The 20,205-nt window shown below is 49.2% G+C and overlaps 1 protein-coding gene across 10 annotated transcripts in view; it reads right to left on the reverse strand.

Annotated features, from left to right (window-relative positions):
• Nucleotides 1–20,205, reverse strand: part of CHST12 (carbohydrate sulfotransferase 12) — a 36,625-nt gene that overhangs the window by 10,040 nt on the left and 6,380 nt on the right. For 6 of the 10 annotated variants that reach the window (XM_048059833.2, XM_048059813.2, XM_048059841.2 and 3 more), the window contains one exon: nucleotides 13,660–19,268. The exons of 1 other annotated variant lie outside the window; for it this stretch is intronic. In XM_048059833.2, coding sequence (XP_047915790.1) covers nucleotides 17,914–19,173 — 1,260 coding nt within the window. In that variant the 5' untranslated portion in view covers nucleotides 19,174–19,268 and the 3' untranslated portion in view covers nucleotides 13,660–17,913. Of the gene's footprint in view, nucleotides 1–4,092; nucleotides 4,277–9,083; nucleotides 10,736–13,659; nucleotides 19,269–20,205 lie in introns of those variants that run through there. 3 more of the 10 variants (XR_010825089.1, XR_010825088.1, XR_010825091.1) reach the window with 3 other exon arrangements.

Here is a 20,205-nt window from a genome sequence, read left to right on the forward strand (position 1 = left end):
TTTCCTGTCTTTTGCAGACAAATTGTCAGCCTGAATTATCAAAGCATTTACGAGACACAGGAGGTGTTCTCATTTTCAGGCTGATGCAGAAGAAGACATCTAAGCTAGAAATGGAGGTCACCATTTGTTTCTCTGCTGTCAGTTCTGGTTGCGAGGAATTAGCTATTCTGACATCCTAGCCACAGATAAAACCAGCGGTGGATATCTCAGCGCCTGCAGACATGCTGCCAAGCACTTGGAAAATGGAGATCCGAAACTCCCCTCAAGATGTGACCAAGAATGCTGAGCACTCACTTGCAATATTCATTCTCCAAAACCACTTGCTCCATACAGTTTTTCCAACATTAGATGCTGGCTGGCCCAATATAAAATCTGAGCACTGCATTTTACTCAAAAAAAAAAAAAAAGAGAGAAAAAATCCAGCAATCCAACACTATTATGTAAATTTGAATGTGAATTATCAGAATTTCATTTCTTCTTAAATGTTTGTACTCTAAAAGTGATACTAATTAGATAGCATGAGGAAAACTGGGAAAAATTCAAGGTATAAATTACTTCCTGAGATAATATTTAAGATCTTAAAAACAACAACAAAAAACTCTTTAAAAAGGGGGAAGGATAGGAATTATGATGCATAATAAGGCACTTGCAGTCCTCGAAGGAAACATAAAAAGCCTCCAGATAAGAAACCACTCAAATAAATGCATTACATTGTGGCACCATCTACTGTGTCAACAGAAACAACTGAGAAATGGAGGAATCGAAATCTTGTCTTCTGTTTTTTCCAAGAGAGACAAGTGAAGGATGTCTCAGAAAAGGCAGAACAGGGTCAGGCTGCACCATGGGACCGTCAGCATGCAGGACAAAAAAAAAGGATCTTCAAAATGCAGGAGAACTACTGGCTGCATCTCCCAGACTCTATCCCACTGTAGCACAGACGGGTCTGAGACCCTCTTCCGCAGTCTCTTTCTGTCTGTAGTCTTCAAAGAAAATAGCAAAGTAGGGTGGCACGTATTCTCTTCTGGTAAAAAGAGAGGAAACCCACGCTAGCTTTTAACTAGGAAATGCTATGTGCACATTTCTCCTACATCCAAGAAACGCAAACACAAGGGAACATCTAAAGGAAATGTTAAGCAACTGCTTTTGATGCTTTGAACCAGCTCTTCCTCTACCCACACTGGCAAGATCATGGGGCCCATTCAGAAGAAGGAATTAAAGTAAAAGCCATGCATATGGTATGCACGAAGCCTTAGCAAAGGCCTCCCTGGTGGATTCACCTTGGCTGGTGTGCTGGACTTCCAACGTGCCTAATCCTCATGTTCTTTGGTGGCTCCGGGCCTCATCTCTGGCACACACCAAAGCACCGGGCCCTTCACAGAGGTGGACTCCCATGCCCTGGCTGCCCCGCGGCCCTGAGGTCTGCAGAGATTTCCAACACCCCCCTGCCAAGCCCCAGCCTCCCAGCATGTCATGGACTTCCCCCCTGCTTAGTCCCCACTCCCTTCAAAGGCACTTTCCTTCTGCAGGAGTAGGCCCCAGAGCATTCGTATAAAGACTACATGACCTTAATCCTTTCCTTCCAAGTTTCATAGAGTAGATAAAGATTTCCCAAATAGTCATACATTGCTCCTAGAGAACTACCAGCTGTGTTAATCTCTGAGTAACATGAAGCTACAAACTACTTTAACAAGAAGATGCCGGACTGGTACTGGTCTCTGCTAAATGGCTTCACCCTAACCTTTTTGCAAGACTGCTTTCAGTTACATGCCTCATACGTTTGATATCCGGATTTAATCTCCGCTGCCACATATCACTGTGGCTCTTGAAGAAGTAATAATCTTCTCCATGATGTTGTCGGTGCAGAGATCCCTAAGATGATACGAAATGAGTAGGAAGTCATGTGTCCTCCTAGGTCTGCTGCTGCAATGTGATACCTCGTTAGGCCTACTGAGAGGCTGTTAGTACACCGCTGTGCCCTAGAGATGCTCTAGTGTCCTGAGAGTGAATTCTGAAATACCCAGAATGATGGTTTGTCATGTTTTGTCTTCTTCCAGCTCTGAAGGAACAGCTCAGGATTCCTAGTCCATCACTGAATCACATTGCACAGCCATTCTGTAAGCATCCCCATTATAAACAAATGTCAAATTAAAAATCATCTTGAAAAGAATCCAGTGTTAAAATTAGTCGGCCTCTAGACTCTATAAAGAAAGGCCACTAAATTTAATTCCCATGCTTCTGTAGCATACATCAGATAGACAAATTGAGAGGGCTGTTTTTTAGAATCCAGCTTTGAAATCCAGCTGATGCCTCAGCACAATCACTGCCCTGCATCCCCCGCCTGCTTGCCTTGAGACTACAGCACCATGTCTCAAGGAAGACAAGGGGGATTTCCACAGGGATTTGTGATGGAACAGGACACAAGCTGATTATCTTCATGATGACTTGATGAGATACTGGAATCTTCATTCCATCTAAATGGAACTTGAATTATTTATAGCTGGGCTATGTTGACAACTAATTCTGTAAGCTGTAAGGAAATTCTAGATTTTGCCCAATTTCCCAGCTGGAGATAAAAGCAAGCTGAGATTTTCTCATGACTTCACAGTGGTTTTGAACTGCAGCTTCCTCCCCGTGCACAAGCTCGGTGTCTCTCACAGGTCATAGGCATGGATTTCATTCATGTCAGTTTTCATTAATGGGGAGAAAAACCTTACCTCTGCTATGAATTAGACTCCTCCAATACCTGAACTTATAAAGCAAGCAGCAAAACTGCACTTCGCATGACCTTGTAACTTGCAAAATAATTTTAAAATTGCGTCTAGTGATGGTTCTATTTTTGCTCCAGCCATTGGTGATGACCACGCTTTGCAATTTTTTATTTCCATTTTTAAGACCATCAGAAATATACTACTTGAGGTGATTTGTGTATCTGCTACAGTGATATTTTGGTACTTCGATTTTAAGACAAATAGATAGGCATGAGCTGAGCTCCACAGAGCTGCGTTTTGCAAACCAGAGGAATATAAATAAAGGGCTTGTAAAAACCCTTGCCAAGGATGCTGTTTTTCAGTTGCTGCAGGACCACAACAGAATGAGGTTTAGCAACATATGCTCCATAATACCAATCAATAAAGTAATTGAAATATTTCAGGTACTCCTTTCAGGTTTTTCTTTTCATTAGACGTGAATATTAGACACTGAACATATACTTTCAAAACACTTGAGAGTTGCAGCTCTTAAATGATACAAAGCCCTGAACCTTTTCCTGCCTTTTCTCAGCTCCTTTGTATGTCTCAGGTTCACTTAGAAGCCATTAGTCACCTATTGGCGTATTTAGGAGGCTAAGAGCTTTGAAAACCTAATCCTTGTAAGCAAAAGTGTTTGGTCACACTGGACGCATGCAGCACCAGATTATTTGGCAGCACAAATACAAAGTGGCAGGAGGACATGCATGCAATCATCTATCCTTGCTGTTAAATCAGCCACAGTGCTTGATACCGTGATGACAGCTGATGGTGGAAGCAGGCAGCCTGGTTCCCCAGGTGGCACAGCACCTCCCCTGGGTGCCTGTCTCTCCAGGAGCATCCTCCAGGTGCCAGAGGAACGCTTCTGGGAGGCTCCTTTAGGACAGGATTTTCTGTCCGAAGTCGTCTCTCTTCCACCACAAAGTCACTCTTTCCACCACCACCTTTTCAGAGGCAGAATGGGAACAACAACAGTGGGACGATTTAGGATTTTGAAGTCTATCATAAATGAGACACCTGTAAGTGCTGTTGACTACCACCAAGTCTCACACACAGAAGTCCCTAAATCCAAGCTCTTGTATCACCTAGCTCTCCGAAAATATTCATGCTCTTCCAAAAAAGCCACCTCTGGTGCTTTTGCCCAGAGCAGGCTGTGGCTGAGGTTCCCCGGCTGGGCACTAGGTGGCAAAGCATCCCGAGGAAGGGAATTTCGCGGCTCGCCCGTCCCCGTTGGAAGGGGCTGTGGGAGGCTGGGGTGTTTTTCAGACGCAGCTAAAAATAAGGAATTTGCAAACCTAATAGCAGAGAGCCCAGCAGGGACACGGGTGAATTTCTATTCCTGCCCTACCTCCAGGCTGAGGTATTTGCGTACGAACGTCCAGAGCTGTTTCCTTCGTAGCTGCTCTCCCGCCGACAGATTGTGGCCATAGTGCTCCAAATATGCAAACACCGGCACCTGGTCAGAGAAGAGCCTCGCTATTTACAAAGATATGCTGGCTCCTTGCAACGGGCACGGGACAAACAAATGCGTGGCACGTGAACCACGGCTGTTTGCAAGCCTCTTGCTCCAGCACCGCCACTGGCCTTGCCTGCCAGTGTCTCCAAAATGAGGAAAGAAACGTTTTGCCAGGGTGGTTTCTCCATATATCGCTGTGCCTTGTGTAACTCGGCTCTGGGGACATGGCCCTTGGTGGTTTTCCCAACGTGGGTCCCCTCTCCTCCTCCCACATCCCCTTTGGGGTGGGGAAGGAGCAGCTGCTGTGTTCACGGAGGCAGATCCCCAGCAGGCTGGAACAGCCCTGGTTTAGTGGGAATTCAACCCAGAGCTGGTGGGTGACCTGGAGACGGGTCCTGCAGAATAAGCAGTGAGGAGGCACAAACCCTACTGCTGTGGCAATGCCACCTGCTTTTTTATGGATCTCCATACCTGCAAGAGACCATGCACAAAGAGGACACCCCTCACAGCCTCCCAAATCTTGCTCTTTTGCCATGAAAGTTCCCCAGCCCCACAGATGCAGCTCGACCCCATGAGGCTTGTCTGATGAAGGGGAGAATCCCACTGCTCTCCATCACTTCTAGGGGACACAGCATCTTGAAGGCCGTGTGAGTGACAGGCCCCAATATTTACCCATCAGGATCTTGTGCCAAATCGCACGTGTCTTCATGTCCTCGCCTCCTTGCCCTCAGATTTCCCTGCTGGCAAGGACCACCTTCTTATTCCACAGTAATCAGCCCCTCGATGTGACGCACGGATGGAGCAGTCTCAGCCTGCAAAAGGTTGTCAGTCATTTATTTCTGCCTTCCCTGCCAAATCTCTCCATCCCCCAGCCAGAAACCATCAGCACCACGCTTCACCGCGCAGCCTGGCGGGAGGGAGCTGGAACGAACCCACAGAAACTTTACCTCGCAAGCTGCTTTTTCCTCCTCCTTTAGGAGGAATTCTCTCTCAAATTCTCTCACAGATCTTTACACTTCTACAGCCCCTTGGCCCAAAGGCACCACAGCAATTTAAGGCTCATTTTGTAGATCATACAGGTAAATATTGGCTGAAAGAGGGGATAACCAGCAGGGTCCTGCTCCCTAACCCTTGATGCTCTGCACTGCTGGTAGCATCTACAGGTGAAGACCCCCATCGAGGGGGGATATGAGGGGACTTGGGGGCACACGGTGCCTGTGCCTCTGTTTTAGAGCAGGAGACACGAGTAGGCACTCTCAGCATGCACCACGCATGTGCCTGGTGGAGCAGTTTAGTCCTACGTGAAGGTATCGGAAAGGGATACTATGCCAACCCCACGGCTTGGCAAACGGAGGGGAAAATGTGTTAAAAAATGAGACTTCCGAGCATGTTCTCCGTCTGGAATCTGCCCGCAAAGCAACTCAAATTTCTCAAAGGGATTCATTATTCAAAACTATTTGCTGAATAATTTCTGAGTGTAATTGCAGGTCTGAAGCTTGCCTGCAAACAATTCATTAGGAGCATCCGGGCGGGCAGCTATGACTGCGCTCAGACTTCGGTTTGTGCTCCCTGGCTGCGTGCGGATAAAGCCCAGAGCCAGGCGGGAAGGGTGAATAAACTTGTTTACAAAATCATGATCGTGAAAAAAAAGTAGGGGAATTAAAATTAGCTGCTTCCACGGACACTTCTGGATGTAACTGTGGCTGAAATAGGCTGGCAGAGAGAACTGGGCACCGGGGGACCAGCTGGACTCCCACCTCCCTTCATGGAGAGCACGGCTCTGTCCTCCCAGTGCCCAAACACGACTCGTCCTCAGGCAGGGCAAGGAGAGGAGCACGAGATGGGGAAGGAGGAGCTGCCTCCACCTCCGTCCTCGCAGGGTCCTGAGCATCACGGAGGGAGCTGCCTGCTGGAGGAGCATGTCGTGGAGCCGCTGTCCCTTGGAAATGTCACCGAGAAGCTCTGACAGCTCGCATACACATTTGGAGAAGGAACAGAGAGTGACTGGAAGCACTTCCACAATGCAGGGCTCTGAAAGTGCACAGTGGTGCTGGGCTGGGTACCAAAGTCATCATTCAGGCTACGTTTCCTGCTGAAATCATGAAATAATAGATGTCCAATTAACTGGTAGAGCAAGATGCAAAGAGAAATATTGCTTACAGAGAGCTGGCATGGATCCCATTGAGTTATAATAAGAATATTTTATTTGCCTAGGCTTTAGATAACCTATTTCTATTCTCTCTTTTGCTGCCCCTGAGGCTCCTGAGAGTATATCAGTTTCTTGGAATAACTTTTCTTCTCCATCATCTCTGAAGTCCTCTCCCGGCTCCAATTGCTCACCATAATCTTGAACGCTGCTAGACTAAACACAGGGCAAATAGCTGGTGTGAAAGACCTGAGTATCTAGCACTCTCAAACGGCACAGACTGCAAGGTCTCCGGCTGTGGTACTCCCCGAAATGTGCCTGCGTGGGGAGCAGGGAAGGAGAACAGGCACTACCCCGCCTCAACCTTTAAAACAGGCAGAGCAGGCAAAGCTAAAGCAGCAATAGGAAAAACATATAGGAAAATAATTATTTGGCAGAAAAAAAGCCTGCTTGAGCCACACTGCATTTTCCTAAGTCAAAGGAAATCCCACCAAGTGCCAATAGGACTCAAAGCCGTTAACTTACCATTGACCTGCCCAGCAAGCTATTGAAATCCAGAGCCTACCCCATGCAGACAAGCATTTGTACAGCGCTCTGGAGCACGTAGCACACATCCTGCAACATACAATGTTTTGATTGCCATGTACTGACCTACCATATATGCGTGGTTTAAATTAAAGACAACTAGCATAAACAAAACCTCTGTACGAGATGTCCAGTGGAAGCAGACATTTAATGGGTCAGTACCTTCTTGCTGGCCCTGCAGCAGCAACCCAAACATTTGCTTAACTTGCCTTGTAACCACAGCCCGAGGTAGCAAATAACATAAACCTTTTAATTGCTGCAGCCATTAACTTAAATACACTTCCAGTAATTCTTGGTATCCGTCTGGCACAAGAACTTTTCCAAATCCTTAGGACCATGCTTGCAGTTGTAACCCCAGGAAAATCAGAGGCCCCAAGCAGACCAGTGACTCACTGGGGATCAGGGCACAACCCAGTTGCAGAATGAAGAACGGAAAGCCCTTTGTGTCGACATTTTCACACTTGCAGTTATCTCTGTTCTCAGAAAAGGCACCACAAAGGCAACCCCAACACATTCAGGCATGTGGGTCTTATTTGTATTAAACTGCTGTTGAAACAGTCCAGAAACACAATCTGCAAATTGCTTTCCCTTCCTTCTCTTTTATTTTTAAACCATTCATTTTGAGAAGTCTCTTTTTTTCTTTTTTTTTTTCCTTTTTTTTTCCACAGAAAACTTTGCTGGGGAAAAACCTAAGATTTGTCACAAAAGGGAAGGGAGCCTTAAAATCTGCCAAAGGAGCCACAGCTTTGCCTTCATTTAATTCAACCCCAGTTGCTTCATCAATGCCCTGATCCTAAGAGCAGCTCTGTAGCACACAAGGCAAAATCATCCCCACGTTCACTGCAGAAGTGGAAAATCTGCAAACTGTGGCGATACAGCTCCGAGCTAGAAAAATCCTGCTGAGAATCTAATTCATCACCATTCTATTTAGGATTTCAGGTCCATCCATTTGGGATGGAGCTGGTGTCTGCTATGGTGGGCAATGCAGCATGAGCAGCCGGCTCGGAGATGCTCCAGAGACCTTGCAGGGACCCAGGTGGGCTCGGGATTTAACTCTGGAGGTGATGACAGAGCGACAAGAAAAACCCACGACACGGATGGGGGGTGAGGATGCTTCCTCCTCTCCGTCAGCGCCGTGCTGGGAGCGCGGCAGAGCCCCAGTTCTCAGCAGTGGAAGCCTGGTGCAGGTGCAGAAACGCAGTGGAACAGCCGAAAACACAATGAGACAGCCTCTTCCTGTCTTTTCTTGACCTCATCCTTTCTCAAACCAAACACTGCTGCTCTTTTGGGGGGGGGGGGAAAATATCCCCTGTTGGTTTAGACCAAACAAGAAAAGAAGAAAAACAAATACAAATCCAGCTCCGGCTATCTTTGGGTAGCTGTCTAAAAAGGGCTGGGAAGAGCCATGCCTGCGCCACGTCGTCAAGCCCTGCAGCTGCTGGGCAGAGAGCTGCAGCAGCAAAAACAGCTTTAGAAATGCCTTGCCAGGGTCAGGCAGCAGATCAAGCCAAACACATCCATTTTCCCCATTTTTATAGGGGAAAAATGTCGGTTCGACCTCCGGGCTCAGCGCTGTGCAAAGACACGGAGGGCACCAAATGAGATCCCGGAGGTAAACACAGAGCGTCTGCCTCTCAGGAGGCAGAAGTTGAGAAGATGAGAGAAAAGCAGGTTGTCTCCGGCTACGTGGCCACGTTCACCAACACCTTAACCCCATCCCGATGGGATTCTTCGATTCTCACCACTACACAGGTCTACAGAGCCAAGGGTCCTGGGGAAACACTTGGCTTGTAGACGTCCGGGTAGTATCACGTCTGCAGTGTGGTGACTGGCTTGTCCAAAGCAAACACCGGCTAAAAAATAAAAATATCACAAAAATATCTAGCTGGGAGTTAAAAACAAAGCAGCCACTTTCCGTGTGTTCTCTCACTAAATAGTGTCACTGTAAGTCAGAACACTCGCACCAGGATGTTCCAACAAAGAATCTGTCTCTGGCAACTGGGCTGTATTGGAAATTTCCTTCCAATAGGCACCGCCAGGAAGGAGCTAACCCTGACAACAGCAACCTAATCTATGCTGAAAGCTTTTTCCTGTACAGAGAGGGGCGAAAAAGCAAACAAACAACAACAAAAAAAGCAAACAAAAAACCCACCTTGTCCCTAGATGTCTTTTCAGGCTAAGCTGACAAACTCAAGAGCTAGATTTCAGTCGGTATCTTGCTTCCAAAGGCGAGCTTTGCAAGCAGGCTGTTTCCCTATTACAAATAAAAGGAAAAGCATTACTTCCAAACCTGCAGACTTTCCAGAAGTGAGGAACTGCATCCAAGCACACTGACCTTTTTGCTAAGCTCTAAAAAATGTAATAAATGCGAACTGCAACAGCATCTGGAGCCAGCCCCGACATCTTGAATTCACATTCTCACTTGCCGATGACAGAAACTTTGCTTTTTTTTTTTTTAAAAAAAAAAAACAGCAACAACAACAAAACACACCACGACCACAACAAAAACCAGATTTGCTCCCAGAAACCGCTGCCTGGAGCAATGGCTGTGCTGGGGGACCAGTTTCGGGAGGTGAAGGGGATTTTACCCCAGCAGCTTCATCTTGCTGCTCTGCCTCCAGCTGGAGCTGCGGGGTGGCACAGAAACATGGCTCATTCCAGTCTTACAAAGGGCTTTTGGTTTCACACTGGCTCCTATCACCCTGCCTTTCCCCAGGAAAAGCAATATGCAATGCAAAACCAATCCCAGAAATGCCTTGTTTTGGCAGCACCTGCTGAATAACTCCGAGTCTCACTATCCACCACACGCTGTATTCTTTCCCTTGTTGCAGCTGGCAGGCAGGTCTTGGAAGAAAAACCTGACACTATTTTGAGAATTCCAGAAAAGGGCCAGAAAGCTCAGATTTGAGGACTTTAAAAGAGAAGAGGGAAAACCAACACAATCCCGACTGCACCATTTCGAAGCAGGGATTAGCAGTAGCTCCCAGCCCCACTAACTGGGGACTCACTACAGGGGCCCGGATCCCACAGCGAAGACTGGCCACAGGCACTCAGTTCCCTCTGGCTGCTGACAGTAGCTGGAACAGGAAAAAAGCAAGCTGGCCTGGGGACACGGAGCTGGAGGGACACCCACACCCACTGCAATAACCGCCGGGAGGCTGCACAACACGAGCATCCCCAGGACACAGCTGGGGCCCGCTCAGGAGGGCTGGAGGGGACGAAGCTGCGGTAGCAGGGAGGAGCGACCATCCTAGAGCTGATGGTCCATTGCAACACACCAACTGTAATCGTGAAAAATGATCCTCTGCTTATAGGAAACAGAAGGCCAGAACTTACCTGCATTTCACCTTACAAAATGTTTATTGAATTTGCTTAAGCAGCTCAGATGTGCTCACCTGTGGGTCGATTCTGACACCTGACTTTATATATAAATACGTACCTTCTTACAAACACAATATTATGTAATAATAACCATGCAACACAAGTCCAGGTCATGCTGACCTGATATAAGAACCTTTACCCAGAAGATCTGCGTGCCCAGAACTGGTATTGGATACCTGGGTTATGCCAGGTTGGGTCCCCACCATGCGCAGCATTACCCAGCGCTTGGGAAAGGCTTGCATACACTTGGTTCATCGATTTCCCATTAGCTAAAGGTCACTGAAGCCTTTGTACAAAGCTTTATACTCTCAGCATGATTATTCTAGGTGGCAAATACTTCTGATTTACCCAAGAGCCAAAATATATACAGTCTGAAATCAATAAGGCACGCAAAGGTTGAGAGAGGGAAATGGAAACAGATAGAGGCACCTGATACCAAGAGAAAGGTCATCGGCACCTCTTCTCCTGCACGTCCATCCCCTCTCTGGTCACGCTTCTTTCACAGTTCTTCGTGGCATTTCTTCATTAGCACTGCTGATTTAAACAAAAGGGTAAGCTCATCCCTGCTCTGGTCTGCAACCTGGGAACAGCTCACGTGGCACGCTTGCGATCTCCCAAGCATAGCAGCAGCTGTACCACATGGATGTCACCTTCTTGCAGAGCCTGAGGGCTGGCAAAGCTGCAAGCCTTCCTGTCCTAGCACAGGCAAGGAGCACCTCGGCCCGCTGCTGACGCTAGCCTGCCTCTAAACAGCTGCTTGGGCGGGCTGAGTCTGAGAGCCCCACCGCCATTCGCAGAGCCACACCTATCCCAAATGTCTGACCCTGCATCTTGTAGCAGAATTCCTTGCATTTTGCTCACGGTATTATGATAAGCTTTCATCGCTCGGTTATTCAATTATTTCTGCCTTGGCCCCCGCTCCCAGAAGCGCACAGCTCCCCCGAAGCGCACAGGGCAGTTCCGCACGCTGCAGAGGATGGCCCTCGCCTTCTCAGCAGTCCCTCTTGCCCCTCTCAGCATTTACCCGCTCCACAGCGGTCTCATTTTGTTTGTAGATGCCCTCAGCTCCCCACACCCTTTTTTTCCCCTCCAGAAACACATCCCTAGCTCCGCTCCACTCCCTGCTGACCACATTTTGGCCGCTGCTGTCTTTTTGACACACGTCTTGCTGGCTCATCGCTATCCCCCGCGCTCCTCCCTTTTTTCCACAGAGGACTGTCCAGGCTCCAACCAAAACAAGAGGCAATCCCGGTCGCGTTCTCTCCCATCCATTTTGAATTCCTGCAGAGAATGACAGAGAAATAAACACTGAAGCTGCAGCTTCCCTGCCACAAAACACAGCTTTGCCAAAGCCGTGTGTGATCCGTCTGCCCGGGGGATAAAACACGAGGTTCGTTAAGGCACTGCCCGGTGGGTCAGGAAAAGTCTCCCACGTTTGCTTAATGGCTCATACTGTTTGTTTAATGGTTCAGACAGGGATGGGAGTATTTTGGTGTCAGTACGGTCTGGCAACCAGATTCAGCCTAATCTAAGGATAAGAACCTGAGACATAACTGTTAAACCCTTCACTAGGTGAAAAGCAGAAGTCCTTCAATGCTCACGGACATCTTGGCTGGCTGAGCCCCCCCCCAGCTCTTCCCTGTCCCCCATGGAAAGTCAAGGATAGGCAGCATCTTCCAAGATAAAGAAAGACACTTTGTTCGTGATGGCACGCTCTGCACCTCGAGCTGCCTGGAAGCCAGCCAGGGACGGAGCGCGGCAGCCAGCCACAACCTCCATGAATTTCCTCAGCTGAGTTCTGCCCATGGACCCGTGCAAGCCCTTGAGCTCTCCGAAGGGTAAGGACTTCTTGAATCAATACACATATTCTTCACACCAACAGCTTCCAGGCTCACCCTGTGGCACAAAAAGACTGGGTTGAGGGGGTTTCGTGGGGCTTTTGTCGCCGAATGCTGCAGCCAAGGCTCTCAGCTGAGGCGCTGCTGGACGGCCTGCTCCGCCCCGAGGCCTCCAGGCCTCCCGCAGGCACAGCTCACCGAGAGCCACCAGAACGCAGGTACCTCCCGCTGCCCCGTCACGGGGACAGGCAGGAGACAGCCTGAGCAGGCAGCAAACAATTAGCAGCGCTGCTAATTGAAAACACGCTCTCATCTGTCACTTGGCCTGAGGACACGGGCAATTGCGAGATTCCCTGGGTTTGTCACTGGTATCGACATCAGCTCCCGCAAGGGAAACTCCGAACGCTCCCCATCTCACCGCCCCGGGGGGTCACCGTCGCTCTCCAAACCCCCCACCCAGACCACAGAATTCTCTGGTATTCTGCAGAAGCAATGAATTTCTCAAGCCCAGGGAAAGGCTCACCAAAAAGCCCACAGAAAGGTGATTGCTATCCGTCAAGCAGTGTGAGAGCTTTCTCCAAGGGGCTCCGGTGCCCCAGGTGCCCGGTCTGGAAATGACAAGAGCCCGAATCCTCGCATCACCCGCTCACTGCTGGCAGCGCTGCCTCTCGCAACCCCAACTTGTTCCCCTGGGCAGAAATGCAGCACAAAAGAGTGGCTGAGGATGCTGCCCCACTCCAAAGCCTCCCAGGGCAAGGAAATAGCAGCTGCAGGTGGGACAGCTGGGTTTTCTGAGCATCAGAGAGCAAGAAAGACCAAAGAGGTTTTACTTGGAGTGCCCGTACTCACAGCCAGAGCATTTTGGTGTGGAAACTTCCTTCCCTCCCATCCCAGCATCACACCGCTGATCTCACAACTCCCTTCCAACAGGAACCGAGCTGAGCTGCTATGACTTCTCCACTTCCTTTTTTTTTTTTTTTTTTAATTATTTTAAGCTTTCCCTGAAATATGCACAACCACAAAAGCAAAGATGAAGCGAAGATGAAGCAGGGCTGGGAGGACGTCGGGCTGCTGCAACAGCTCTGCGGGAAGGCGCTGCGGCACGTCGGGATGCTCGAGGGGATGCTGGAGCCAAGCTGCAAAAGTTCTCGAGATGGACCCCGCTGCCACGGGAGCCAGGCTGGGAGCTGCAGCCCGCCTGGCAGCAACGACACCGCTCCTCAGAGCCCAGGAACAGCAAATGGGTTTCAGATGGGCCACTGCGGAGCTGCCACAGCCCCGGCGCCGCTCGCAGACCCAGCGCCTGCAGCGAGCGAGCCGCTGCCCAGCATCGCTGCCAGGTTCCCCCGCAGCTGAGTGTTACCCAGCTCCTGCAGGAGCCAACGCCAGCCTCTGCAGTCCGAGCTGGATCCTTGAGTAAAGCAAAAAGAACAGAAGAGCTGCTTTCACCCTGCTTCAGACCCAGGCATCATTGTCTTCATTAAATCCCATCTTTCTTTTTCACCCTACCCTCGATGGGAAGGTTTCCTAGCGAGCACGACATGGGCAAGCCCTTAAATTCCAGCCACCCCATTTGCTTGTCCAGTCAGCGCACCCCACACCCTCCCTGGCACCGTCTTGCACCACGGCCACACGTGATCCTGCCAAGTCACCGGCTTTCCCCGCACTCCAGCTTACATAAAGAGGAACAAACTCACTTTTCTTCGCCACCCTTTCAATGCTGCCATTCATCCCTGCCCTCCACCCTCCCAGTGCCACCTGGAGGGATTCAAAATGCACAGCCAAAACCCTCCACAAATTATCCCAGGGCAACTTTTTGCCCCCTGGGTTGTCTGTGGGTGATGGCTCTACAGTTTTGTCCCCAAACGTGAATTAAAGGATTAAAGCCAAAATTTCCAAGATGCAAAGGAATCCATGAATTAAGGACTCTCCGTACCCTGGCAAAGCCATGCCACTGCTCAAAAAGCAAAGAGCTCTGAGGCCTGACAGTCCTGAGCATGCAGGGGCTGCAGGGACAGGTCACGTACCTCGTGCCGTACTGGTGAGTCCTGCATCGAACAGCAAGGGACCCCATCTGTCAAATGGCTGCACAAAGACCTCAGTTGTGATGCTGAGCAAGCACAAAAGCTAGTCGCAGTTCCACCTGGGAACACCTCGGTCAAACCCCAGGTTATTTTTGCATCCGCACTTCGGTTCTGCCTGGTTGGAGACACCGGGCTGGCTTTTGCCAAGTGGTCAACCCCAGGGAAAAGCAAGCCAGAAGGGGAACAGGACATAATTTTGCAGGCTGAGCATGAAACGACAAAGCCAGGTTTATTTAGACACAAGTAGGCCACTTCAAAGCATTTTTCTATCCCTTATAGAATCAGTACTGGCATCAAAGCCACCTAAACTCAGGATTTTTAGCCCTCTCCTGACTCGAGTCCAGCATGGATGCATACTGCCTGCATTTGCCAATCATTCTGCCATTATTTGTCAAATACTGAATGCCAGCTCATTTAGAAAACCAGGGAGAGGAAGCACAGCTGGTTTGAACTCTCTGTCCTCCCCCCTCTCCAACCCCTCCACTTTTACATCATCAGAACAGAGCAAGAAACCCACAAAAAATGCACATTCCCAAAGCCAGAGGCTCTGTCCCAGTTCTGGCAACACAGTGGTCTCACCACAAAGCTCAGCGCAGCCTGGATCGCCTTCGACTCCTTAACAATACATTCACAGTGGTGGAAGGGTGGGGAGGGAGGGCTTCAAAAGAAAAAGCAGCAAGGAACAAGCTATTTGGAAGCCAGAAGCCACCCGCTGCAAAGCGACCCTCTCCATCGGAGCTTTTTGCTCCTCCCTGCAAGCGTTTTGGAGCATGGCAAGGGGAGGCGCAGAGAGCTTTGGCTGGGTGTGGGTCTGCAAAGATTGAAATTTCGTAAATGTAAAAGCAGGCTGGACTTCGGTGAAAGATGGAAAGCATGGAAGACAGCCCTCTTGAACCATCCTTACCACCCTGACCACAACTACCGAGGGTGAAGCTGCCGGGGAAGCCGGAGCCTGCAGGCAGCTTCCTGAACCTTGCACGTGGAGCACGATGGACCTAAGCGTGACTCAGGGGGGTATTAGCACATAATGCTGGAATTTGCCCACTTTGCCCAGCTTTGTGGGGGGGCAGAGGAGGGGAGTCAGTGCATGCAGAGTCCCCTCTCTGAGGTTTGCAAAGGCAGGGAGGATTTTTTCTTCCATTGCTGTTAAAATTACAAGGCAGATGTACAGAGAGGATGCTCTCCCATCGCACAGAGCAGCTGCTGCATAGATTTGCAGCCACCCTGCGTGTTCTCTGCCAATTGCACAACCACCAAAAATGAGAGTCGAGAAGGGTAACACCCTGCAACCAATTCCTCCTCTGCCCAGAACAGGCAACTTACAGCCGGTGACCATGGAAAGATGCTCCTGCTCTGCCTGGGACAAGCCACAGCCATGAATCACAGGGTGACTGCAGGTGAGGATGCAGCTGCAGCTGGTTTGCAGGACGAGCATCGCAGGGGGCACATCGGCTGAGCACGGTTCAGAGGGGCAGGAAGAGACAGGGCTCGGTCAAGAGGCACAGGGGAAGCAGCTGGAAGGAAGTTTGCACAGCTCGTGCTATGCTGCGCTTGGCAGCGCATCTGCGCGATGTTCCCAGCTGCCCACGTCTGCAAATACTAAACATTAATTAAATTGAAATTAAAAGAAAAAAAACACGGTGTAATGACAACAGCCTAAAACATCCATGCTGTATCTTTGAAGAGCAGGATGATCCTACCCTGAAGAAATGTAAATATCACAGGAACCATGAGACTCCCGGGATTACTCATTACAGGAGACGAAGAGTCTCAACATCTCTCTGTTTTCCAGCGATTAGCTTGTAATTGAAAAAAAAAATGAATAGATCAACACTTTTCTATTATTAGTTTTAAATAATGACTCAGAAACAGGAACTTCCTTTTTCCCCAAGCTGTGAAGATCTAAGCACTAAGAATCAGATCATGGCTTCAGGCTCATTTAAACTGCAAATATCTCAGCAGAAATTACAGGAGAGTGCTGTGAATACAATGAGAAACAGATTCTTTGCCTCCAGCATAACTGCTTGCTATTACCTTTCACTTAAAGACTAAAAAGCTTGATGCAGCCTATTTACCAGGAAGAGAGCACTATGCCAAGACGATGCACATGTACAGAGGTTGGAGAAGGAAAGAAACGGGGAGGAAAAGTCATGCCTGCTGATGGCTTCCGAGAGAAACTGAGAAAATGTCAGCTCAGAGGAGCCTGCCCAGAACACAGGGCTGCCTCCCAAAGCCTGAACCTGGACTTCAATCACTGACACCATTCACAGCTCAAGAAGTAATTAAGCATTTCAGCTCTAAAGGAGTTCCCTGCCCAATCAGCAAAGCTGACTGTTTTTTGCAGAGCAATTCAAAGAGAAGCAGATTCAGCTGATTAGATATAAAAAGTGTCTCTAAAAGCATTAATTTCCTTTGGGAAGCAGCCCACAGGCTCCTAGCACAGTGGGCAACCATCACTCCTGCAGCAGGTCCCAGCAAGGCAGATGATTAAATCTGCATCAGTCAGTTGGTATAAACAGAAATGCAGCGGATGAGGATGCAGTGTCACGAGCAATAGTCAGCACTCTGAAAACAAATGAATTTTGAGATCGACTTGGCACACACCAATTGAAAGAAATCTTTTGGGTTTTATTCTTCCCGGGATAAGTATCTGCACCCCTGCCCTGTCCCCCTAAAGCACTCGCAGCGATGGGGGTGTAACACAGCAGTGACCAGGTCATGGAGCAGCAGACCTCAGCCCCATCCTGCAACGGGATGAACTGTTCCTGCCGAAGCCGCTGTGGTGTGGAGCCGATCTCTGAGCAGCACATTCATCCAGGAGCATGCTCTGCCCATCCACATCGGCCACAACCCCCGAAAGGACCATTGTGGGAGATGCAAGGCATGGAAGCAGGGGCTGAGCAAACATGTTTTTGGAAAGCCAAGCCCCTCCACCACTCTGCTGCAAGTGGAAGCAGTGCGGGGATACTGGGCTGGCCACAGGTCTTGGCGTCAGTACTCCCAGCAGCCACTTCCCTTCGGTGAGCCCAGCTGCGAGCACCACCAGAGCTCTGGTACTCTTCCAGGGACGTTTGGAAGAGTAAAAGAGCTGCCCCAGCTGCATTGCATCCAGCTCAGAGTGACCATGAGCAGGTGCGGCAGGTAAAGGCACCGCCAACAAACCCAGCTCCCAAAGAGATTCGAGTGCTCTGCCAACACCACACCTCCAGCACAAACAGCAGCCCCGAGACAACACAGAGAGGCAGATGCACCACTTCTTGGGTTTTTCTTTGACTTTTCGTTTTTTTTTATTCCTTCCTTTCCTTTGCCACAACACACGCTTCGTATTAAATATCTTAAATATATTAATTTTAAAAAAGTATTAATAAAAAGCTACTGAAGGACACAGCTGGCAGAGTGACCGTGGGCAGCAACCCATTGCAAATATGGGGACATTAAAAAAAAAGAAAACCCAGAAAACAATGATAAAAAACAGGCTTTTTTTTTTTTTGCATATGCACAGCTGGCTGGAATATCCTGGACTCCAGCATTATTGCAAAAATGGAAGGGGAAGCAGTAGAAAAAATATATTCCATTGTACCAACCTGTATGGGGAAGGGAGTTAAGAGCAAAAATGAGGAGGCTTTAAACATTTTTGGTATTTCAGATGTTCCCTCCCACACCCACAGCCCAATCACTTTTAGTCTTTGAGCAAGTTTTCTGGCTTGGGGTAGCCAAAGAGTACAAAATCTGCTTCATAAAGCTTGTAGAGCTGCTGCCTCCAGGCCAGTGGGATTTTGGCAAACCAGTCATCCTCCCAGCTGCTGGCAGTCCTGTTCCTGTAGCTGGGAGGAAAGCGGAGCAGCCTGTCCACTTTGAGGAGCTGCAGTAGATAAGCAGCATCCTCATCCAGCGTCTCCAGCTTCCCAATGAAATCATAGTCTATCTGGCACGGGTGGCACAGCCGGTAAACCTGCCTCCAGTGCTCGTTGAAGGGGGCCATCTTCTCTGTCCTGGGATCCAGTAAGTACTGGATGAAGTCAGAAAAGGAGACTTTGAGGCCTGCCCCAAAGGCCTCGCTAACAGAGGTGGGAAGGTTGGTATGGTTGGAGTACAGCTTTAGCATGGGGATGGCAAAACGCCGGTAGAACTCCTCGTTCTCCAGCTCAAATTTGCTGCGAAAGGCAGAGATGAGGCGGACAAAAGGGTCCCGTACGAAGAGGAACTTAGTGTACTTCTTCAGCTTGATCTTCATGAGGTGCCGGGAGAATTTCCCGTAGCGACGCCAGAATTTGTTGAAAGTCAAGTGGGTGCTGGTGTTGTGAACGTGTTCCCGCGGGATATCCAGGGGGTTTCGGTAGGGCACCCCCTGGTCCAGCAGGCTCTCACTCAGCACAATCATCACCCGTTTCCAGTTGGTGCAGGCCACCTTGGGGACATAACAGTAGATGATGCCGTGGCGGTCATCCACAATCAGGTGGTTGAGCTCATAGTTTGGGATGTCATCAAAGGAGCGCTCCTTGGTGGGGAAGGCGAAGCTGGAATTGGCACAGAACTCCCGCAACGTTCTCTGCCTCTCTATCTGCAGTTTCTCTTGGTCCAAGCTGTTTCTGGCATTGTGTGTAGACCAGTCATAGCCCCGTACGTTCTCCTCCAAATTGCTCACCACGGGCTTGCTGGAGCCCTGGACGAGCAGCTGCTCTGTCTTTCGGGAGGTAGAGCTGTTCTGTTTCAGGTTCGAACTAAGCAGCTTTGCCAAAAATTCATCCACATCTGGCAAGGCTTCCCAGTCCCCACCTGCAGTGATACCAGGGATGGCCCCTGGGGAGTGAGGCCTGGAAAAGGACGTGTGCAGGTAGAAGTGTGCCGTTCCCACGTTGTCCCAGTACACGATGATCAGGAGGATCATGAAGATGGAGACCAGCACCACAGAGAGACGGAGGAGCCGTGCTTTGGTCATCCTGACAGCTACTGCGATAGCTGGCTTTCACTTGGATTCACCTCCGGCTTGCAGAGTGCGGGTTGGGATCCAGCATGGTGCTGCAGACCAGAAGCCTGGAAAGATACCAGAAATAAAGTTAATTGATCCCTTAATCACTCTGTTTTGGAGAGAATGACCTTGCACGGGGCTGACCATCTGGTTCTGCACAGGAAGAGCTGCGTGCTCCTCAGGTACCCGTAAGGACTACACGGAGAAGCACTGATTCTCCTGGGACAAAGCCTGACCTTCCCTCCCGTAGGTCCTCCTGTGGCAGTTTTAATAGTGTCTGGTTCTGCAACTGAACAGATGGGGTCATCAGACCTCAAAGCATCCTGACAGCCGACTACAGCCTTCGTCTTCTGCTTCAGCTCTCACTAGCTCCTCCTTCCAGGGAGGACGAAAAATTGCATTTGTCCTGTGAACCCGGGACACGGTCAGAAGGGGATTTTGGGGCCCTCAGAAGCGAGCCTGTAACTGAGTTGAAAGCTCTGAGTTTATGGCCAAAAGGAGGCATAACAAGTTTACTGGTTTCCATAGCAATCTTGGTTTGTTCATCAACCTCAAGCTTCTTGAGTCACATGATTTCATGAGAAGCTGTTTTCATTTAAAAAATAAATAAATAAAATATTAAGATTTCAGGCCTCAAGTTTTCCATGAGAAATCTGAGAGTATTCAAAAAATGCAACTGTATACAGAAAGTATGCAGAACCGACTACCTTTCAGACCTCCTTGATTTATAAACGTCTCTAATACAACAGAAGGAAAGAGGGCTTGAGCCACGACTTTAGCATCTGGTAGCATGCTGTGGTCTCATCTCCCCCATGAAGATGCTCTACACCACTGTGCCGAAAACTAGGTCCTTATCAGAGTTACAAATACGTAGCCAAAGATGCCAGTGCCTCAGTGGCTAAACACAGCCCCTGTTGACAGAATATCAGACTCAACACTGTTTTATCTCATCTGTGTGAAGGTGCCCCGCAGATGTCACTTCCACCACATTTCTTGGTAGCT

Source organism: Anser cygnoides, chromosome 15, assembly GCF_040182565.1.
Source record: "Anser cygnoides isolate HZ-2024a breed goose chromosome 15, Taihu_goose_T2T_genome, whole genome shotgun sequence".
Taxonomy (NCBI): Eukaryota; Metazoa; Chordata; class Aves; order Anseriformes; family Anatidae; genus Anser; species Anser cygnoides.